General features: G+C 54.5%; 1 protein-coding gene across 4 annotated transcripts in view; it reads left to right on the top strand.

Annotated features, from left to right (window-relative positions):
* Nucleotides 1-16,266, top strand: part of DNMT1 (DNA methyltransferase 1) — a 47,703-nt gene extending 31,437 nt beyond the window's left edge. For all 4 annotated transcript variants that reach the window (XM_060630184.3, XM_060630185.3, XM_060630187.3 and 1 more), the window contains 19 exons: nt 1,510-1,607; nt 1,800-1,947; nt 2,976-3,091; nt 3,274-3,478; nt 3,559-3,692; nt 5,163-5,336; nt 6,801-7,022; nt 8,171-8,363; nt 9,299-9,383; nt 9,558-9,686; nt 9,834-10,116; nt 10,429-10,570; nt 11,764-11,930; nt 12,333-12,510; nt 13,205-13,400; nt 13,994-14,160; nt 14,419-14,535; nt 15,337-15,427; nt 15,909-16,266. In XM_060630184.3, the coding sequence (XP_060486167.3) occupies nt 1,510-1,607; nt 1,800-1,947; nt 2,976-3,091; nt 3,274-3,478; nt 3,559-3,692; nt 5,163-5,336; nt 6,801-7,022; nt 8,171-8,363; nt 9,299-9,383; nt 9,558-9,686; nt 9,834-10,116; nt 10,429-10,570; nt 11,764-11,930; nt 12,333-12,510; nt 13,205-13,400; nt 13,994-14,160; nt 14,419-14,535; nt 15,337-15,427; nt 15,909-15,943 (2,880 nt within the window). In that variant the 3' untranslated portion in view covers nt 15,944-16,266. The remainder of the gene's footprint in view (nt 1-1,509; nt 1,608-1,799; nt 1,948-2,975; nt 3,092-3,273; nt 3,479-3,558; nt 3,693-5,162; nt 5,337-6,800; nt 7,023-8,170; nt 8,364-9,298; nt 9,384-9,557; nt 9,687-9,833; nt 10,117-10,428; nt 10,571-11,763; nt 11,931-12,332; nt 12,511-13,204; nt 13,401-13,993; nt 14,161-14,418; nt 14,536-15,336; nt 15,428-15,908) is intronic.
* Nucleotides 16,267-20,268: the final 4,002 nt, after the last annotated feature.

The following is a 20,268-nucleotide window of genomic DNA, read 5'->3' as shown; positions in this document are numbered from 1 at the left end:
ACAGGCATATCTTGTCTCACTGCACTTCGCAGATACTGGGTTTTTCGTTTTGTTTTCTATTTTTTTAAACAAACTGAAGGTCTGTGGCAACCCTGCATCGAGCAAGTCAATTGGTGCCATTTTTCCAACAGCATTTGCTCACTTTGAGACTCTCTATCACGTTTTAGTAATTCTTGGAATATTTCAAACTTACTTACTGTATTTATGGTGATCTGTGACCGGTGATTATAGCTTGCTGAAAGCTCAGATGATGGTTAGCATGCTTTTAGCAGTTTTTTTTCTTTTTTTAAGTAGGTTCCACGCCCAGCATGGAGCCAAACACAGGGCTTGAACTCATGACCCTGAGCTCAAGACCTGAGCCAATATCAAGAATCGGATGCTTAACCAACTGAGCCACTCAGGCGCCCTATCAATAAAGAATTTTTTTTTTTTTAATTTTTTAAATATTTGTTTTTGAGAGAGAGAGAGAGAGAGAGAGAGAGTGTGAGCAAGCGGGGGAGGAACAGAAAGAGAGGGAGACACAGAATCCCAAGCAGGCTCCAGGTTCTGAGCTGTCAGCACAGAGCCCGACGTGGGGCCCGAGCCCATGGACCACGAGATCATGACCCGAGCTGAAGTCAGACGCCCAACTGACTGAGCCACCCAGGCGCCCCAAGAATTTTTAAATTAAAAAATATACTTTTTTTTAGATTTCATGCTATTTAATGACACATTTAACAATTGAATAGACTATAGAATAAATATAACTTGTATATGTAGTGGAAAGCCAAGAAATTAATTTGACTAGCTTTATTGGAACTGCACCTGTAATATCGGAAGTATACCGTATTTGACTTACTTTGGACAAACACTGAAATGCAAAAATACCACAACTGCCTTCAGAACCTGTGTTCACACCGTCGGCTGGACTCTGTCTTTCCCTTTGTTTTATTAACAGGAATTCACGTGTTCTCCCCATTCTTTTGGTTTTATTTTTTCACCTAGCACATGTACATGCACTGTCCAGAGCTTCCTGAACACACACAACTGGTGTTTGCCACTGTTACGTGTTGCTACAAGTAATCTGGTGGACGCATTCCGATTATCCCACAGTATTTCATTATATGAGTATTCCAGCTTCTTCCTCTGTTATAAATAATGCAGTGGCGACATCCTTGAATGAGGCTTCTTGGGATCGTCTCTACATAGAAGCAGAATTGCTGGGGTGTGGGTTTATGCTTAACTTTGGTCTGGAAAAGTCTCCAGAGCGGTAGTGCCCCCCCCCCCCCCCCCACCCTGTGAGCATGGCGAGTTCTCAGTTCTCCACACTTGTCCCAACATGTGTCCTGCTTCTTAATTCTCACTAACCTGGAGGGTACGAATGGGATCTTGTTCTGAACTTCTTTTTCCCCTTTCCCTGATGAGGCCAAATACAATTTTTTAAATTGGTAATTCGCCCAAAACAAACAAAAAACTGGTTACCAACGGTTACTAATGGCCATTTCATTCCCTTCCTGAACACTTTTTTAGGTGTGTCAGCAGCCCGAATGTGGAAAGTGTAAAGCCTGTAAAGATATGGTTAAGTTTGGTGGTAGCGGACGGAGCAAACAGGCTTGCCAAGAAAGGAGGTAGGTTTGGCCGACGCCGCTCTCCTGGCAGAGGAACATGAGCTCTGTTCGGGGCAGGTGGGCCGAGACGTGCAGGGAAGGCAGCGCTCCCTCTTCTGGTTGTCGCCAGGCCTGTCCCCATCACCCAACTAAAACAGCCCCAGTAGGTTTTACTTACCCGAGGGGACTTGCCTATAACCACTGACTCTATAGGTGTCCCAATATGGCCATGAAGGAGGCCGATGACGATGAAGAAGTTGACGACAATATTCCAGAGATGCCGTCCCCCAAAAAAATGCATCAGGGGAAGAAAAAGAAACAGAACAAGAATCGGATCTCTTGGATTGGAGAAGCCGTCAAGGTAATCCTGGAGAAGACCTAGCCTCCTGCCGCACCTCTGAGCATCAAGTCACGCCCGGTGTTGAGCAGCCTGAGCCCCAAGCGGAGAAACCTGCTCATTTGCCTGTGAGGAGCAGGGCCAGCGAGAGGCCAGAAAATGTGTTTTTGCTTGTGTGCCCACAGACTCCTGTTTTCCTATCCTTCCAAAATGGGCCTTTGACGCTGTCCTAGGAGGGGTCAGGCTGGTTCCCCTTCAAAGCTTGTTTCGAAGAGAGCCTTCACTGCCGCATCCACCCTGGCCTGGCAGTGGGTGTTTTTGTGACACTCGCAGATGGCCTCCCTGCCGTCCCGTGACGGTCCATCTAAGGCACAACTCCTTTACCAAACCCGGAGAGCGAGTAATCTCTCCGCGCTGCTTCCTTGATGTCTGGAAGCCAAAGATCTGGTCTGCAGCGTGAGGCCTGCCCCTGCCAGATGCTGCTGTAGGCCTGAATGAGGCTGAGCCCCTGTCCTGCGGGGGTGAGCCCCTCGTACAGGAGGACAGGCGCGTGTTCTGTCCAGTGAGTGGAGGGCTGGAGGGAGGTGGGGACCTTGGAGGCTCCCGAGGAGGCAGTGCATCTGAGTTGAGACCCAGGTTGGTGAGGAACCAGCCTCAGAGACCCGGGGGCCAGTCAGGGCAGAGGCCCTCAGGTGGAAACTAGCTTTCCTTGTGGGAGAAGTAGGTCCTTGTGGCTGACAGAGTTGGGGCGGGATGTGGCATTAGGACCACTGGGAGGGGTTGGGACCGGCACTGTTCAGAATGAAATGTTGGAATCTGATTTGCTACTGACACTGAAGCGCGGGACTGACGAGGAGGGAACGTGTGTGCTCTTAGTTGCAGGTTTCCAGCCAAGGGAGCGAAGGTTTTCTGTAGCAGCCAGGGCAGTAGAGCTCAGGGCTTACCAAATTGTCAGGGATTAGGCTTTTATACAAAATAAGAGGAACAGGGGGGTCGAGCCTAGCATAGACCTTTGAACCCATCCTCACCTGAAACGAAGCTCTCGTTTTCAGACTGATGGAAAGAAGAGTTACTTCAAGAAGGTGTGCATTGACTCAGAAACCCTGGAAGTGGGGGACTGCGTCTCTGTTATTCCAGATGACTCCTCCAAACCGCTGTATTTAGCCAGGTTTGTACCTTTTCCTTTGCTTGACCTCAGCACACACTTTCTCTTGAACACCTAGGAGGTGCTTATGTGTGAATACAGCAGTGGCTCTTTGCCCTGGGCTAGACACACTGCAAATGCAAGTTCCCCTAAGTAGACTCGGTCCAGGTTTGCCAGTCGGGTTAGCAACTTTCTTCTGACTCCAGAGTCACTGCGCTGTGGGAGGACAGCAGCAATGGGCAGATGTTTCATGCCCACTGGTTCTGCGCGGGGACAGACACAGTCCTCGGAGCCACGTCGGACCCCTTGGAGCTGTTCCTGGTAGACGAATGTGAGGACATGCAGCTTTCATACATTCACAGCAAGGTGAAGGTCGTCTATAAAGCTCCGTCAGAGAACTGGGCCATGGAGGTGAGTGCCCGGCGCCCCTTGGCGTGCCCTTCCCCTCCTTGCGTGGGCTCCTGGCTGACACCGGGTCCTTGTCCTCAAAGGGAGGCATGGATCCTGAGCCTCTGATGGCGGAGGACGATGGAAAGACCTACTTCTACCAGCTGTGGTATGATCAGGACTACGCAAGGTTCGAGTCCCCTCCGAAAACCCAGCCAACGGAGGACAACAAGTACAAGTGAGTGCTGGGCCCGGGCCGGGCCCGGGCCCCGGGTCCCCTCTGTGGGGCCGCCTCTGTGGTGCTCCAGGGCCGTGTGCTTATCTGTGCGTCACTCTGGCCTTTCACGTACTTCTCTCTGGTGGGGTTTCTTTCCCCTGCTAATCAGAGACCAGCCTGACTTGGTTGCAGTTGCTCTAAGTGTGTGGACAGCTTGGGCACGGAGTTGCCTTTATGAGAAGTTCTCCTATCCAGGAGCAGTATGCAGCCTTCTGTCTTCAGCCTCTTTGTGTGTAGCTCAGCGTTTCTGCTACGTATCTTGCACGTTTCCTTCTGTTTTTTAGATATTTTCTTTCATGAGTGGTATCTTTGATTCCATGTCATTCTAGCTGATGAGTGACTGCTTTTAGGGAGGCTTGGTTGTTTTTGTCTTTAAAAAAAAAAAAAAAAAAAAAAATGTTTATTTTGAGAGAGAGCAAGTGGGGCAGGGGCAGAGAGAGCGAATCCCAGGCAGGTTCCATGCTGTCAGTGCAGAGCCTGACACAGGGCTCGATTCCATGAATTAGGAGACCATGACCTGAGCCAATATCAAGAGTCAGCCCCCACAGGGGTGCCTGGGTGGCTCAGTCAGTTAAACGTCCGACTTCGGCTCAGGTCATGATCTCACAGTTGGTGAGTCCCAGCCCTGCGTCGGGCTCTGTGCTGAGAGCTCAGAGCCTGGAGCCTGTTTCAGATTCTGTGTCTCCCTCTCTCTCTGCTCCTACCCCACTCACATTCTCTCTCTCTCTCTCTCTCTCTGTCTCTCTGTCTCTCTCTCAAAAATAAATAAATGTTAAGGGGAAAAAAAGTCAAACTGCCAACCAACCAAGCTCCCCAGGTGACCCAGGAGGCTTGCTTTTTTAAATTCTTTTTCAATGTTTAGTGCCCTGTGCCTTCCTTTGTAACCCCTGTACCTCACTTGTTCAAACTAAAGTCGCATTGGCACCTCTGGAGCAGCAGTTCGGCCGATGGGGTGGGGCTGGGAGGGCTGGCTTACGTGCCCCCAGTGTTTCTCCAGTCAGCCTGGTGCTGCCTCTTGATTTGATCTCTAGTGAAGGCCATTTCTAGCTCTCCTTTAAGGACTTACTAATCAGAAATGTTGAATTTTACCAATTAGCTTTTCAGCCTTTAGAGGTAACAGTAGGAAACTCCTCTGATATCGAGCTGTGACCGGACCACTCTCTGCATTCTTGCTTGTGGCGTATTCTTTTCCTTATTCTGCCTTCTGTTTGTCTTAGGGTTTTCACATCAAATTCTCAAAAGTGGAATCAGCTTGGCATTTTCTTGTGTTTCATCTCTGGTCTTTGGTCCCAAATAAGTGTTTTCAGAGTGTGAACACAGACTGCAGGAAAGCCGGTTTCTTCAAGTGTCTGCAGACATTCTCTACTGGTCACCAGAAGCTCCGGGTGAAGCCAGCTCAGGGCCCCTTGTTTCTGTCCTTCGCTCCTTCAGGTTCTGTGTAAGCTGTGCCCGTCTGGCTGAAATGAGGCAAAAAGAGATTCCCAGGGTCATGGAACAGCTTGAGGACCTGGACAGCCGGGTTCTCTACGGCTCGGCCACTAAGAACGGCATCCAGTATCGCGTCGGGGATGGCGTATACCTGCTGCCCGAGGCCTTCACGTTCAAGTGAGTGCCCCTTTGGCCCAGGTCAGGGCCATGAGCGCTGGGCCAGTGCAGGGTTGGCTCTGTGGTCTGTCCCCCTCCCTGTACCCCCAGGACTAGCCGCTGCCTGGACTGTTGCCTTAGTATCTGTGGTGATCAGCAGTATCCCGCCCTCCATGGTAGAGTGACTATCGTAAGTCTGAAAGAAGTCAGAGCGTGTGCTGGCCAAGCATAAGTGTCTGTGGTGGGGGCCTGGCCCCGCCCAGCCCTGAGGCTTTGGGGCAGAGACCATCTCCTGTTGTTCTGGTCTGTCACGTGGGAGGAGTATTTCACCTGCCAGGCTCTTGGGATGAAGTGTGTTAAAGGGCCTAAAGGAAAGATTGAATGAACGTGAGTTGTAATCCCATTTGCCAAGAAGTATCAAGATCTCTTTGTGTATCAGAGGATTGGGGCTCTTCAGGGAGAAATCGGCCGAGTTTCCACACTCGATCCGGTCTTTGTTCTCAGAACTAGCACGTGGTTGAATTCCAACCAACATTTTCAGAACTTCTCCGTTTCCTGACTTGCAGTTCCTAAAGTCCCAGTTCCCAACCTCAGTTCAGTCATTACGAATTACAGACACGGAGGTCAGGGTCTTCTCAGCCTGTGCAGCTGGCGCGAGTACCCGCTTTAGCCCCGGCCGTCCTCGGTGTGGAGGGGAGGACGCCCGTAGTGCTGTCTGCCCAGGTGCTCCCTGCACAGAAGACGTGTCCACACAGGTGCTCACAGGTACCTTCGGAGCCCGGTGGACTAAGGAGGCCTGGTGGGAAAACATGGCAGCTGCTTTCCTGAACAGCAGCCTTCAAGCCTGCAGCCGAATCCGATGACCGGTTTTACCCCCGTAGTCAGGCCAGGTTCAACTTGCCCAGACTGTGAGTCTCCACCCGTGCCCTTTCAGCATTCCCTCTAGGTCAGCACCCCAGTCGGGAGAGCCTAGGTCATGCTTGGTGACAGCCCCACAGCTGTGGAAGTTGCCTCCCTGCCTGGACTGCGTGTCCCTCGTGGTTCAGCAGGGCACTTGGCCTGTTGCGTCACTCGGGGGCTTGGGCTGGTGGGAGCACTGGCTTCTCGGGGCTGCCGGTCTGAGCCGAGGGAGAGCGTACTGGAGGCAGCTCAGCGTTCCTGCCAGCACCGCTGTGTGTCCTTTCTCGCACTCGCTGGGCAGAGCGAGGCACATGCCGGGAAGTGCCGTCCTGTCCCGCGGCTGGGAGCTGGGAGCTGGGCCTATTCAAACAGCATCAGCAGCTACCGTAGCCAGCGGCACACAGATGGAGAAACCCGCTTTAAACTGGATGAGGTTTCATCTTTCTCTGTAAATCTCCAGGCGCTTAGCTGCACTGGTTTAGAAGGTGTCTGGATTTAAGTAGTAGTGTTACTGGCCAGTCACACTGAGGTGATTCCTTTTTATGGCTTCGTATTCAGTTATGCGTAACACTGGCTTCTCTGCAGCATCAAGCTGTCCAGTCCCGTGAAGCGCCCGCGGAAGGAGCCTGTGGATGAAGACCTCTACCCAGAACACTACCGGAAATACTCCGATTACATCAAAGGCAGCAACCTGGATGCCCCCGAGCCGTATCGAATTGGCCGAATCAAAGAAATCTTCTGTGTCAAGAAGAGCAATGGCAGGCCCAATGAGACCGACATCAAGATCAGAATCAACAAGTTCTACAGGTCAGTGAAGGCCTCTGCTCTTCCAGGATGGCGGCAGACTTCTAGAAGTCTGAAATGGGGTTGTAACAGCACACACGGTGGTATTTTAAGACTTCGGTAGAGGTAGCTGTTTTTCTAAGTGTTTCTAATTATCTGGTGGGTGCTGACAGGGACTAGAATTGTAATTATATTTCATAGCTTTGCTTTAGACCTTTGTTTTAGAGCCGCAGAGTTGTCTCCCCCAAAGAAATCCTTAAGCAGAAGTCAAGAGTATGACAAGATCGTGGGGCACCTGGGTGGCTCAGTCGGTCGAGCGACCGACTTCGGCTCAGGCCGTGATCTCACGGTTTGTGGGTTCGAGCCCCGCGTCGGGCTCTGTGGTGACAGCTCAGAGCCTGGAGCCTGCTTCGGATTCTGTGTCTGTCTCCCTCTCTGCCCCTCCCCCACTCATGCTCTGTCTCAGAAATAAACATTTAAAAAAATTAAAAAAAAAAAAAAGAGTATGACAAAATCAGGAGTGGGACGTCCTGGGCTCTGCCTAAGACACCCTCAGAGAATCTCAAGTTCTGTTTACGATTGTCTGAGTTGTGTCCCCTCCCCCCCGGTTCCCCCCATTCTCTCTTCCTGTTCTTCCTAGGTGCCTCTTCCTGTTTCTGGGCTTTCTCTCTGTCTATACTTTTCCTAAGGTCTTGGCTTCACTCTTTTTTTGGGCACCCTAGGAACTCCTACTGATCAGGAGCTAACTGATAGAGATGGGTATAAGGTTGCTTCACTTCTTAACTAATATACGTGAAAGATTATTACAGTCTCTGCAACAGTCATTTGTGTCTACAGAAAAGAAACCAGGCTGGCTAGTGTAGGCAAGAGGAGGAAGGTCTAGATCCTTACTGGGCAGCAGGCGGCGGCTGCTCTGGACGCAGGGCGGGGCTGTTTGCACCGCAGTCGTGGGTGTGAAGAGCAAGCAGACAAGCAGACCAGCCGCTGAGTTCGTGGCAAGGAGGCCCACTCTGGCGGCAGTGCCGGCTAAGGGGGGGTAGTAACTGATCCCCTTAACTGGGGGGTTGTGGTCTTTACCCATGGGTTTTCTGAGCACCCCCAGAAATGGGGGGCCGTTTAATTGTCCCGTTCGCAATAAAGGAGATTGTTAACAAAGAGTCTTCCACGCTCAGGCCAGAGAACACCCACAAGTCTACGCCGGCGAGTTACCACGCGGACATCAACCTGCTTTACTGGAGTGACGAGGAGGTGGTGGTGGACTTCAAGGCCGTGCAGGGCCGCTGTACCGTGGAGTACGGGGAGGACCTGCCAGGCGGCCTCCAGGACTTCTCTGCGGGTGGCCCAGACCGCTTCTACTTCCTCGAGGTGGGACTCCGGGCTTATCGCAGGGAGAGGCTTCAGGTCACAGTCACAGCCCCTACGAAAGCAGTTGACTTACCCAGAGTATGAATCAGTGGCATTCAGATTCCTCTGGAACGTGACACTTGCCTTTAAAAGAACGGAGGGGTGCCTTGGTGGCTCTGTCAACTGAGCGTCCAACTCGGGTCATGATCCCAGGGTTGCGGGATCAAGCCCGCGCGTTAGGCTCAGCACTGAGCACGGAGCCTACTTTCCCTCTGCCCCTCTCCCCTGCTTGTGGGCGTGCACACACTCTCTCTGTAAAATAAAAAGACTCTATAACGCAGAACATAAACATAGGAGCATCCTTCTGCTTCTGTGGTTTATTTGGAGACTATTTAGGTGGCCTCCACCAGCCCTACTGATTCTTTTAGGGTGAGTTAGGGAAAGGTGCCCCTTTCCCTGGCGGACTCAGCCCTGCCCCAGGCAGTCCCAGTCCCTTCACCCAGGCATCTGCGGCCAGGTGAGGTCTATACACCGGGCAGTGGCCCTGGTGATGGAGAAAGGATCCAGGAGTCTGTCGATTTAAGCTGATCACTTTTAAATTGTTTGAGCGTGGCTTTTCTGTGTTACGTTCTCTGAAGTTGGTACATGCCTGGGTTTCCCCGGGTTCCACTGTGGATGGCCTAATATATCACTTTTTCCAGTTTTTAGAATGAGTAGTCCAGGGCTTTGAACAGCAGGAATTCTAATGTTGGGCACATAAAATACTTACATTCTAGAACTTTTTTTCCCTGTTGCCAGTGTAATAAAATCACAGTATTTTCACTGATGGCTAATTGCTTGTGGCCAAATTTAGGGAGAAATCAAGTGGATCTTCAGCAGGTTAATTTAAATTGTCCTTGTTAGAGAAGAGACTGGTGTGTTTCTCTCCCAGACTATTGTCGTTCTTTCCTTCTCAGGCCTATAATGCCAAGAACAAAAGCTTTGAAGATCCTCCTAACCATGCCCGTAGCCCTGGAAATAAAGGGAAGGGGAAGGGGAAAGGTAAGTTGTTATCCACAGGGTTCTTTTCAAGTCTGCCTTACGTAATTCAGGCTACTGATGAGTCATTTGGTATGAAAATGCCTCTGATGTTACCTCATTCTTTGGTGTTAATTCAGAATGAGGGTTTAGGGACAGCAGATTAGGGCTCAGACTTGACTTTTGGCCTGTCTCCAGGGAAGGGCAAGGCAAAGTCTCAAACGTGCGAGCCAAGTGAACCAGAGACCGAAATTCAGCTGCCCAAGCTGCGGACCCTGGACGTGTTTTCTGGCTGTGGAGGGTTGTCGGAAGGATTCCACCAAGCAGGTAAATGCCATGGGGTTTTCTCTGCAGAGCTAGTAAAACCGGATCAGGCAGGTTCTACCTGGAAGGCCTTTCTGGCTCTGGTCCCGGTTCTGCCTTGAGCGTGATTCGAGGGGGTGCTTAGCACATATCTGTCCTCGTATCTACCAGGCATCTCGGAAACACTGTGGGCCATTGAGATGTGGGACCCTGCGGCCCAGGCGTTCCGGCTGAACAATCCCGGGTCCACGGTGTTCACGGAGGACTGCAACGTGCTGCTGAAGCTGGTCATGGCCGGGGAGGCCACCAACTCCCGCGGTCAGAAGCTGCCTCAGAAGGGAGATGTGGAGATGCTGTGCGGTGGGCCGCCTTGCCAAGGGTTTAGCGGCATGAACCGCTTCAACTCTCGCACCTACTCCAAGTTCAAGAACTCCTTGGTGGTTTCCTTTCTCAGGTAAACAGAGTAGCAGCCCCTGTGCTCAGGACTGCCTGACGGTGATTAGACTGCCAGCCCTGGGGTGTGCCGGGGGTAGCAGCAGCTGGCTTAGCCGCTGTACCTGCTGAAGGCCACGTGTGGAGGGGAGGCGCCCGGCCTTTGCTTCCAGGGCATTCGCAGCTGGCTTCTTGCCAGGGAGACGGAGAGTCAGCAGGTGCAGCTTCCCAGCAAGCAGATATCAAGGATTTGGGTGTAGCTTCGGGTAGAGTAGGTCTTTCTCTTCACTTGGTGCGTGCGGATGACCCTCGTAGTCTCTCCCACCTCCCACAGCTACTGTGACTACTACCGGCCCCGCTACTTCCTCTTGGAGAACGTCCGGAATTTCGTTTCCTTCAAACGCTCCATGGTCCTGAAGCTCACTCTCCGCTGCCTTGTCCGTATGGGCTATCAGTGCACCTTCGGCGTGTTGCAGGTAGGCTCTCTTGGGGAAGGGGGCAAAGGTGGGCTGACAGGTGTGTACAGGAGGGGGGCTCAGTGGTTCCTGCACCGCAGCAGATGGTCTCTACCTGAAGGTAGAGTTGAAAAGGACGGGCGTGCAGTGCCGTGAGCTGTGGGGGTGCCGGTGCGGGTGGGGGGAGACGGCAGGTGGGCCCGCACGCCCCGCCGTGAAGCTCGCGGCGTCTGGGTCTGGGGAGCACAGAACTCGTGTGCCAGTAAGGCCACCTGCCTCTTCTCAAGAGTCACATCCTCGTGCCTGAGGAGGGGCCGTGTGTTTCCGGCCCCTTCCTCTTGAGAGGCCAGGGTGGTGGCCAGCTGTGGAACTCTAGTAGCAATTTGATCCCTGCGGTGGGGGGCGGGTGAAGCAAGAATGGCAGAAGGATGCACAGACCAAACCGTTGCGGGTTAACGGTTCTCTCCTGGGTGAATGTACACATGTACAAACCTCAGAAGGTGGGAGACCGCCCTCCAGGAGCTACTGGGAGCTTTGTCTGCAAGGACGGAGATCTGGGGTGACCAGAGGGAACTAGGCTTGACCTGAAAAGCAGCTACCGTGTACGTGCCTGTTCAGTAATTAACAGCGTAACTAGAGCTGAGACGACGCTCTGACACGAAGCCTGGCTGGAAGGCAGTGAGGGAGCGTCTGCCTCCTACCCGGTCCAGCCTCCCTGGGTCTGGGGCTCACCAGCCAAGCCTTGTTGGCAGCTCTGGCAGCCAAGCCCTGTTGGCAGTGACTGTCTACTGCTAGGTAGGCGGCAGGGCTCCGTGGCCTCTCTGCTCCCTCTTGTCTCCCGAGTGCTGAGACCACAGAGTCCTTGCAGGGCTCTCGAAAGAGCCGGCTGGAATTGCCAGCAGGGCTTACTCCCATCTTCTCCAGAGGCTTGTGGCCCTCACGTGGGATCTTTTGTCCCTCTTACTCGTTAAGAGTAATCCCGCCGAGGGGCGTCTGGGTGGCTCAGTTGGTTGAGCGTCCAGCGTCGGCTCAGGTCACAATCTCACAGTTCATGAGTTCAGACCCCGCGTCGGGCTCTCTGCTGTCAGCCTGGAGCCTGCTTCGGGTCCACGTCCCCCTCTCTCTCTGCCCCTCCCCCCCAAAAATCAACATTAAAAAGTAAATCTGCAGACTTAACTAGGGGCTTGACTGTGCGTGTCTGGCCCTTTCCACAGGCTGGTCAGTATGGCGTGGCCCAGACCCGGAGGCGGGCCATCATCCTGGCTGCAGCCCCCGGAGAGAAGCTTCCCCTGTTCCCAGAGCCACTGCACGTGTTCGCACCCCGGGCCTGCCAGCTGAGCGTCGTGGTGGACGACAAGAAGTTTGTCAGCAACATAACCAGGTAGGAGCCCCGCTCGCCCCACCTTGTCACGGTGCTTGTTACCCGGGAGGCGTGTTGGTGGCGGGTCTGTCGGGAGACCTGAATGGCGGAGAACGTGTTGGCGCGGACGGCGCAGTGCTTGGCCTGCCACACGAGTGCTTCTGACCTCTGAGCGAGCTGCACGCGGGCCGTGGCTGGACCTGGCTGTAGTCGAGAGCAGGGCCCACACCTCAGGGCCATCCCTGCATAGACCGGCTCTGAGAAGGACGCCGCCCGTGTGGCCTCGGGTGGCCCTTTGACCTGGGAGCTAGGTTGCCCCCCTGGAGAGGGCGGCATCGGCCGTCGGGACGTGGCACCTGTAATGTGCGGGACGGCAGCCTCCTGGGTCCCCAGAGGTGTCAGCTGCGTGCTGTGCTCTCGCAGGTTGAGCTCGGGCCCGTTCCGAACCATCACCGTGCGGGACACGATGTCCGACCTCCCCGAGGTCCGGAACGGAGCTTCGGCGCTGGAGATCTTGTACAACGGGGAGCCTCAGTCCTGGTTCCAGAGGCAGCTCCGGGGCTCACAGTACCAGCCCATCCTCAGGGATCACATCTGTAAGGTAATGGCGCCCTGCCGGCAGCGTTGGTGTGGTCGGGCCGGTGGCCTCGTGAGCAAGAACGTGTGGTTGGAGCCCAGCCAGGGCTGAGGGTGGGAAGCGGGACCTGATCCAGGCCCCGTCCAGCTCCTACTCTGCCTGTGGCCCTGAGCCCAGACCTCCTCCTCCTCCTCCTGCTTCTCTTCTTGCCACCGCTGTCTGTGCCCCACCCCCCCCACCCCCCCCCGCAGCAGCCGCAGCAGCACAGTCACGAGGAGCGTCTGCTCCTCCCGGAATCGGTGTCTGGTCCCCGCTGCCTCTGACTCCCCTCGTCTCTTGCCAGCCCTGCTCTCTGTGTGTTCTCCCAGATACGCCAAACCCGCTCTTCCCCATCCGGTTCTCCTCTCATCCTGCAGGGCTCAGCCCACACGTCTCCCCCTCCTCCGAGAAGCCCTATCGGCTTGCCCCAAGCTGTCCTCTCACCCATTTCCCCCCATTCTCTGCCACGTCCGTGCTTGGTTATCTTCAAGGCACATGCAGTCTGCAGGTCGTCGGGTTGGGCTGCTCTTGGTCTCCCCCGATGGGATACGAGCCCCTCCTTGGTGATTCCTGGTCACCGTGCTGTTTCCGGTTCCTGGGATGGTGGCGCCCAGCCTACCGTGGGTGCTTAGACACTCCATGAATGATGTGACGGCCGGGGCCTGCTGTGACTTTTCAGGACATGAGCGCGCTGGTGGCCGCCCGCATGCGGCACATCCCTCTGGCCCCGGGCTCAGACTGGCGTGACCTGCCGAACATCGAGGTGCGGCTGTCCGATGGCACCATGGCCAGGAAGCTGCGATACACGTACCACGACAAGAAGAACGGCTGCAGCAGCACCGGGGCCCTCCGTGGGGTCTGCTCCTGTGTGGAAGGTGGGGACCCTGCTGTGCCGCGGCCGGGGGTGGGGGTGCTTCCCAGCCCCAGCCCCCTGGATCCTGATCCCCCGCAGCCCCCCAGCCCCAGCCCCCGCCCCCTGGATCCTGATCCCCTGCAGCGGTCCAGGGGGCTTGGAAGGAGCACTGTTGCCTGGGGTCTCCTAGCAGGAGGTACTGGGGGCTGCCACTCGCTGACCTGAGGACCTGGGCGGGGCGCGGACGTCCTGGCTTTAAATAGCTGCTGAGAGGGGCGCCTGGGTGGCGCAGTCGGTTAAGCGTCCGACTTCAGCCAGGTCACGATCTCACGGTCCATGAGTTCGAGCCCCGCGTCAGGCTCTGGGCTGATGGCTCAGAGCCTGGAGCCTGTTTCTGATTCTGTGTCTCCCTCTCTCTCTGCCCCTCCCCCGTTCATGCTATGTCTCTCTCTGTCCCAAAAATAAAAAAAAAAAAAAAAAAAAAAAACGTTGAAAAGAAAAAAAAAAATAAATAGCTGCTGAGAGCATTTAATAAGAGCTTTGGGGACAGGGATTGTCGGCTGCTCAGTCCCTCCCATTCTGTAACCACAGTCTCATGGCAGCCCTCTCTTCCAGCGGGCAAAGCCTGTGACTCCGCGGCTAGACAGTTCAACACCCTCATCCCCTGGTGCCTGCCCCACACCGGGAACAGGCACAACCACTGGGCCGGCCTCTACGGACGGCTCGAGTGGGATGGCTTCTTCAGCACGACCGTCACCAACCCCGAGCCCATGGGCAAGCAGGTGGGTCTGCGGGCCGCGGTGGTGTCAGGGAGGGGACGGAGGCAGGGGCTCACGGTGGGGGTGGCCCCTGGGGAGCCTGCACTCCTCACCCACACCCTTCCCCCCTCCCCCCGCCCCCCAGCCTCTGCCGATGGAGACCGGCTGGGCCATTGAGGCCTGAGGCTGCAGTTCTTCTCCATGTTCAGCTTCCCTCCTCCTGCCCCGAATGGCGGGCGGGCCCAGTCCCGTTCCCCTTCCCACCTCCCCTCTCCCTTCCAGGGCCGCGTTCTCCACCCTGAGCAGCACCGCGTTGTGAGCGTGCGGGAGTGCGCCCGCTCCCAGGGCTTCCCGGACACCTACCGGCTGTTCGGCAACATCCTGGACAAGCACCGGCAGGTCAGCCGAGGGGAGCAGGGCCGGCTCTTCCTCTGTCCCTGTGTGAGGCGCCACTGAGCCCCTCCTCAAAGCGGCCCCGACGGGAGAGAGGCCCCTCTGTCTGACCCAGGGTGCAGGTGTTCCGGGGGAAAGCAGGGCTCACGGGGTCACGTCTGAGGGGACACGGAGCCCCCGGAGTTTGTTGGCCGATTGGCCTCAGTATTGCCAGGAAGGGGGCGCCCGGAAGGAGAGAGCCTGTCACTGGGACCCAGAGTGCTCGCGGGTCAGGCTGTGGTTAATTAAGCACATTGGTTGTCACTTCACAGCTCTGAGGCAGGTTTAGCCCAAAGGAAAGTTCCAGGGCACTGAACTTGAGTGAAGGAGCAGACAAAATGGGCTCAGGGTGGGAACGAACCCACAGTTCCTCACTGATACTCAGGGTGTTAAGTTTACTATTTCTTAATTACATGTATTTCCATCTAAGGAATGCCTGTTCATGGCTTACAAAGCAACAGTACCCCGGGGGTTCTAGCAACACCCCTCCCTTCCTGTTCTCTGGAAAGAACCCCTCTTGGCTGAAAGTGAAGCATGGTGACCTCCATGTCGATCTGAGTTTTTCCGAAGCCCGTTAAAGGTCCCTTTTCTGTGGGTGGGCCTGGACACGGGGTTCAGGGTGGGGAGTGGGCCGGTTGGAGGGTCCCTGAGCCGTCATGGTGGAACCGGCTCCGGAGGCCCACGTGAGCGGGGCTCACGTCATTGAGAAAAGGCTGCCACTGACCCCGGCCGTGCCAAGCCACGCACCGCCCTCCTTCCCTCCTTCAGGTGGGGAACGCTGTGCCGCCGCCTCTGGCCAAAGCCATTGGCTTGGAGATCAAGCGCTGTATGTTGGCCAAAGCTCGAGAGAGTGCCTCAGGTACGGTGGGAGCCGCTGGCTTGCAGGTCGGGGCCCGGGGCCCTTTCCTCAGGCTGCGCGGCCGGGCTCAGATGCCAACCCAGGCTGGGAATGTAGGGAACCCCTGGGAGCAGGGCGCGGTCTCCCTCTGTTCACGCAGAGCTGCTGCACGTCTCACTTGGAGGGCCATTAACATCGACACCTGGCTGCTAACCTAGTTCTTGATTTTTCTCTTTTTTTTTAAGTATGTTTCTTTTGAGAGAGACAGGGAGGGGGCAGGGGGAGAGAGAAGTGTAAGCAGGGCCTGCGCTGTCAGCACAGGGCCCGACATGGGCTCGAACCCACGAACCGTGAGACCATGACCTGAGCCGAAATCGAGAGTTGGATGCTTAATCGACTGAGCCACCCAGGGGCCCCTAGTTCTGTTTGTTACACTTGCCTGTTGCGTCGTGCAGGGTTGTGCGTGTGCTCTGTGACGACTTTACCTTTTATTTCTCTTTAGTGAAAATCAAGGAGGAGGAAGCTACCAAGGACTAGTTTTGCCTTCCCGTCACCCTTGTTTCTGGCACCAGGGATCCCCAACATGCACTGATGTTGTATTTTTAACATGTCAAAATCTGTCAGTTCAAATGTGTTGTACACGGTGTTTGTGGCCTTGGCTGACATGAAGCTGTTCTGTGAGGTTTGCTTATCAACTAATGACTTAGTGATCAAACTGTGCCGTACTTTGTGCATTCTGGATTTTAAAAGTTTTTTATTATGCGTTATATCAAATCTACCACTGTATGAGTGGGAATTAAGACTTTATGTAGTTTTTATATGTTGTAATATTTCTTCAAATAAATCTCTCCTATAAATCACCCTGGCTGGTGACTTGTAATTTACGAAGGGCTTCTGTCTGCCTCTTGGCTGAGCCCGGATGAGAATGGGCTCTCAGAGCTGCAGGTGATCCCATAGACGTGTTTGTCCGAAGTTAGATCATTCTGCATGTGCTATGCCTGTGTTTGGGGCTGAGGGTTAACTTGTTTCAGTTCTGGCTGAGACCCAAGTGAATCTCGCTTAGTGTGGCTTCCAGGAGAGCCTTTTAAAGGAACAGTCTTAGTTGGCCTTCCCCATTGTAGCCCTTCTGTGCTCTAGAATGGACTGTGATGCCTGGTGGTGCAGCAGCCATCTGTGACCATGAGCGTGGAGGCCTGTGTAGTGGGGGAGGGGGGAAGAAGAGAGGAGTCCCTCGGAGCCCTGGCCTGGTCCCCCCAGACAGACCCTTTATTTAAGAGTCTGTTAGGTAGGCTTGTTCCATCCTTTCAGCCTAATTCAATCCTACTGAATTCTAAATTTTTTTGTGTGTAATGTTTGTTTATTTTAGAGGCAGAGAAAGCACAAGCAGGGGAGGGGCAGAGAGAGCCGGAGACAGAATCCGAATCAGGCTGCAGGCTCTGAGCTGTCAGCACAGAGCCCGACGTGGGGCTTGAACCCATGAACCAAGAGATCACGGCCTGAGCCAAAGTCGGAAGCTCAACCGACTGAGCCATCCAGGCGCTCCGCGCCCCCCCCCCCTTTTTTTTTTCTTCAATCCTACTAAATTCTAAAACCATCAAACCTCTTTGGTTTGTCTTTGGGAAAGGACTTCCTGTAAAATGCCAACAAAGCAGAAGCAGACAAAGAAGTGTCAGTCACCAGCACACGCGACTGGGTCAAACTTTGGACTTGGCACATGTAAAAGCCTAGTGGGTACTCTTACAGCGGCTGCATGAGGTGTACAGACTTCTGGGGAAAACTTATCTTAAGGACAAGCCTGCCTTTCGAAGTATAGGGCCGGCCCTGATTATTCAGATATTCTTTTATGTCCCTCAACGTTTCAAAATTTCAAAGTCTTCATCTAGATACTGGCTTTTTTGGGGGTGGAGGGAAGCGAGAGCACACGGGTGGTCGGGAGGGAGAGAGAATCGTAAGCTGGCTGCCCACGCCCAGCGCCGAGCCGGACACAGGGCTCCATCCCACGACCCTGGGAAGGTGACCTGAGCCGAAATCGAGAGTCAGGGGCTCAACTGACTGAGCCACCCAGTCACGCCTAGGTACTGCGTATTTCTTTAAAAAATTTTTTTCTGTAATGTTAATTTATTTTTGAGACAGAGACAGAGCATGAGCAGGGGAGGGGCAGAGAGAGAGGGAAACACAGACTCCAAAGCAGGCTCCAGGCTCTGAGCCATCAGCACAGAGCCCAGTGCGGGGCTCGAACTCACAAGCCGTGAGATCATGACCTGAGCTGAAGTCGGAGGCTCCACTGACTGAACCACCCAGGCATCCCATGTACTACAGATTTCTTAACTGGATTCCTAGGTATTTAATCCTTTCATTCCTACCATAAATGGGATTTCTTTTTTGTTTTCTGGTGGGAGGCAGGGAAGAGGCTCCTTTCTTCAGCAGTGGCTCTTCGCTTCTACAGAAAGATTGACTCGTATTGATTATTGACTTTGTGTACTAGGTGGTTTTGTTTCGTTTTACCTAGCCAACCTGAATTCCCTTATTTTCGTGATTTTTTTTTCCAGTTGGAGTCTGTGTCTCGGGTATGCAACACGCTAACCAAGAACGTGAGGATCCACTTTAGCGTAAGTGGTAGAAGCTGTTTCCCGCTGTGGCTCAGCCGTTAGGTCTCAGCTGGGCAGCGGGCTGTCCCTCGAGGGGCGGCCCAGGGGAGTGACTGCCTTTTGAGGCACACCCGCCTCCGTGTACCCCGAGAGCACTAGCCTGAGCCAGGCCGTGGACCGAGGGGGCGCTGCTGTGCTGGTGTGGGGCAGAGGGAGGGGACGTGGCTTCCAGCAGCTTCCGCCGCCCTGGCTGCCTGGCGGAGAACGTTCTTCCTTCTGTCAGAGTTTGGTTCAGCCTTTTCCTGGGAAGGAAACCCTAGTGGAATTGGGGACGTGACAAGAATAGCGATTGTAGTAGATTGCGGTACATCTGATCAATGAAATCCCCTGATGGCTCAGAGCCTCGTGACCATTTGAGGTGACTTATTAAACACAATGGCTGCACTTCGAGATCATTCAGAGGGGAGCTCAGGCCTTCCTTGTGGCACGAACTGTATTTAGTACGCAGGTGGTGCCCGCCGGCGAGGAGAAAGCTCTGTGTGCAATAGAGTGGCAGTTAATAGATGCAGGGGAGAATGGATTTCGACGATCCTTTTGTGGCCTCTGATCTAAAGGACTCAGCCAAGAGTCATGGCTGGGCTTGGGGGTCTTCTTCCTGTGACTGAACCTTGCTTTGTTCCCCTCTGGATTTCATTAAGGTGTGTAGATCTTACAAGCGCAGCTGAATTACTGTTTTTTTTTTTTTTACCGTTTATTTATTATTTTTGAGACAGAGAGCGACAGAGCATGAGCAGGGGAGGGGCAGAGAGAGAGGGAGACACAGAATCCGAAACGGTCTCCAGGCTCCGTCCGAGCCGTCAGCACGGAGCCCGACGCGGGGCTCGAACCCGCGAACAGCGAGATCGTGACCTGAGCCGAAGTCGGGCGCTTCACCGACCGAGCCACCCAGGCGCCCCCTCAGCTGAATTACTTTTTACGCGTGTGCCTGCCCGTGTCATCCCCCCTGCTCAGGTGGACGTGCCTGAGCGCCCCTCCCTCCCACCCCAGGGAGGATGCCTGGCACCCCTCCCTCCACCCTCAGAGAGCCTCTCAGTTCTGACTTCAGGTGGTGGTTTGAGGATTTCACACAAGTGCCGTCGCGTGGCGCCACTTCCTTTGTGTCTCTGATGCGGATTCACGTCACCGTGGGTGTCAGTTTGCTCCTTTATGGCTACATTGTGCCCGCTGTAGAGAAGCACGCGGTTGCCTCTGGCTGCCCGTTCATCTGCCGATGGACTTTTGACGTGTATTATGGGCTCCATCGTGTGCCCCCAAAACTCGTGTTTCAGCCCTGACCCCTAGGACCTCAGGATGTGAGTGTCTTTGGAGATGAGGCCTTTACAGAAATAATGGAGTTAAAATGAGGTCATTAAGGTGGATCCTACTCCAATATGAGGACCATGTGATGACACAGGGAGAAGATGGCCGTCCCCAAGCCGAGGAGAGAGGCTTCGGGAGGAACCAGCCTGCCCGACGCCTTGACCTTGGACTTCCAGCCTGCAGGAGTGCCCTTGACCCCCAGCCTGTGGTGCCTTTGTGGGGGTAGCCGTAGCCCACGAAGCCGAGCGGTGCCCGGCTTTTAGCCATGGTGAATAAAGCGGCTACGGACGTTCGTGTGCACATTCTAACACGCGGGTCCTTGTGGACGTGCGTCTGTTTCGTATGGAAAATACCAAGAAGTGGAATTCGGTCTACACGGGGAGATCTAGCGAATCGCCCCGAAGCTGCCGCGGAATCCCCGGAGGGTGCATTCCGTGTGTGCGTGTCCTCACCCCCCTCCTCGTGCGCTTCGCACAGCTGGTTTGCTGCTGTCCTGTGGGGATTCTGGGCGTGGGAAGCATGTCGGTGCTACAAGGGAGAGCTGGAGGAGAGGGACTCGGGGGCTTTTTTTGTGACCCATCCACCCTCGGACTCCAGCTTCTCCCTACGTCCCCGTGCTCCCTCGGGGCCTCTTATTTTTCCTTGGGAGATACCTGACTTTTTGTGAAAGTGATACATGATGTTTGAGAAAAAGCATTTCGCTTATTTAAAAAAATATATTTTTTCGGTGTTTATTTTTGAGAGAGAGAGACAGAGTGAGCGGGGGAGGGACAGAGAGAGAGGGAACCACAGAATCCGAAGCAGGCTCCGGGCTCTGAGCTGTCAGCACAGAGCCTGATGTGGGGCTTAACTCGTGGACCGTGAGATCGTGACCTGAGCCGAAGTCGGACGCTTAACCGACCGAGCCACCCAGGC

The sequence above is a fragment of the Panthera onca genome, chromosome A2, assembly GCF_046562875.1.
Source record: "Panthera onca isolate mPanOnc1 chromosome A2, mPanOnc1 haplotype 2, whole genome shotgun sequence".
Classification (NCBI taxonomy): Eukaryota; Metazoa; Chordata; class Mammalia; order Carnivora; family Felidae; genus Panthera; species Panthera onca.
Note: the sequence above shows the minus strand (reverse complement) of the source record. Positions and strands in the feature narration are given on the sequence as shown.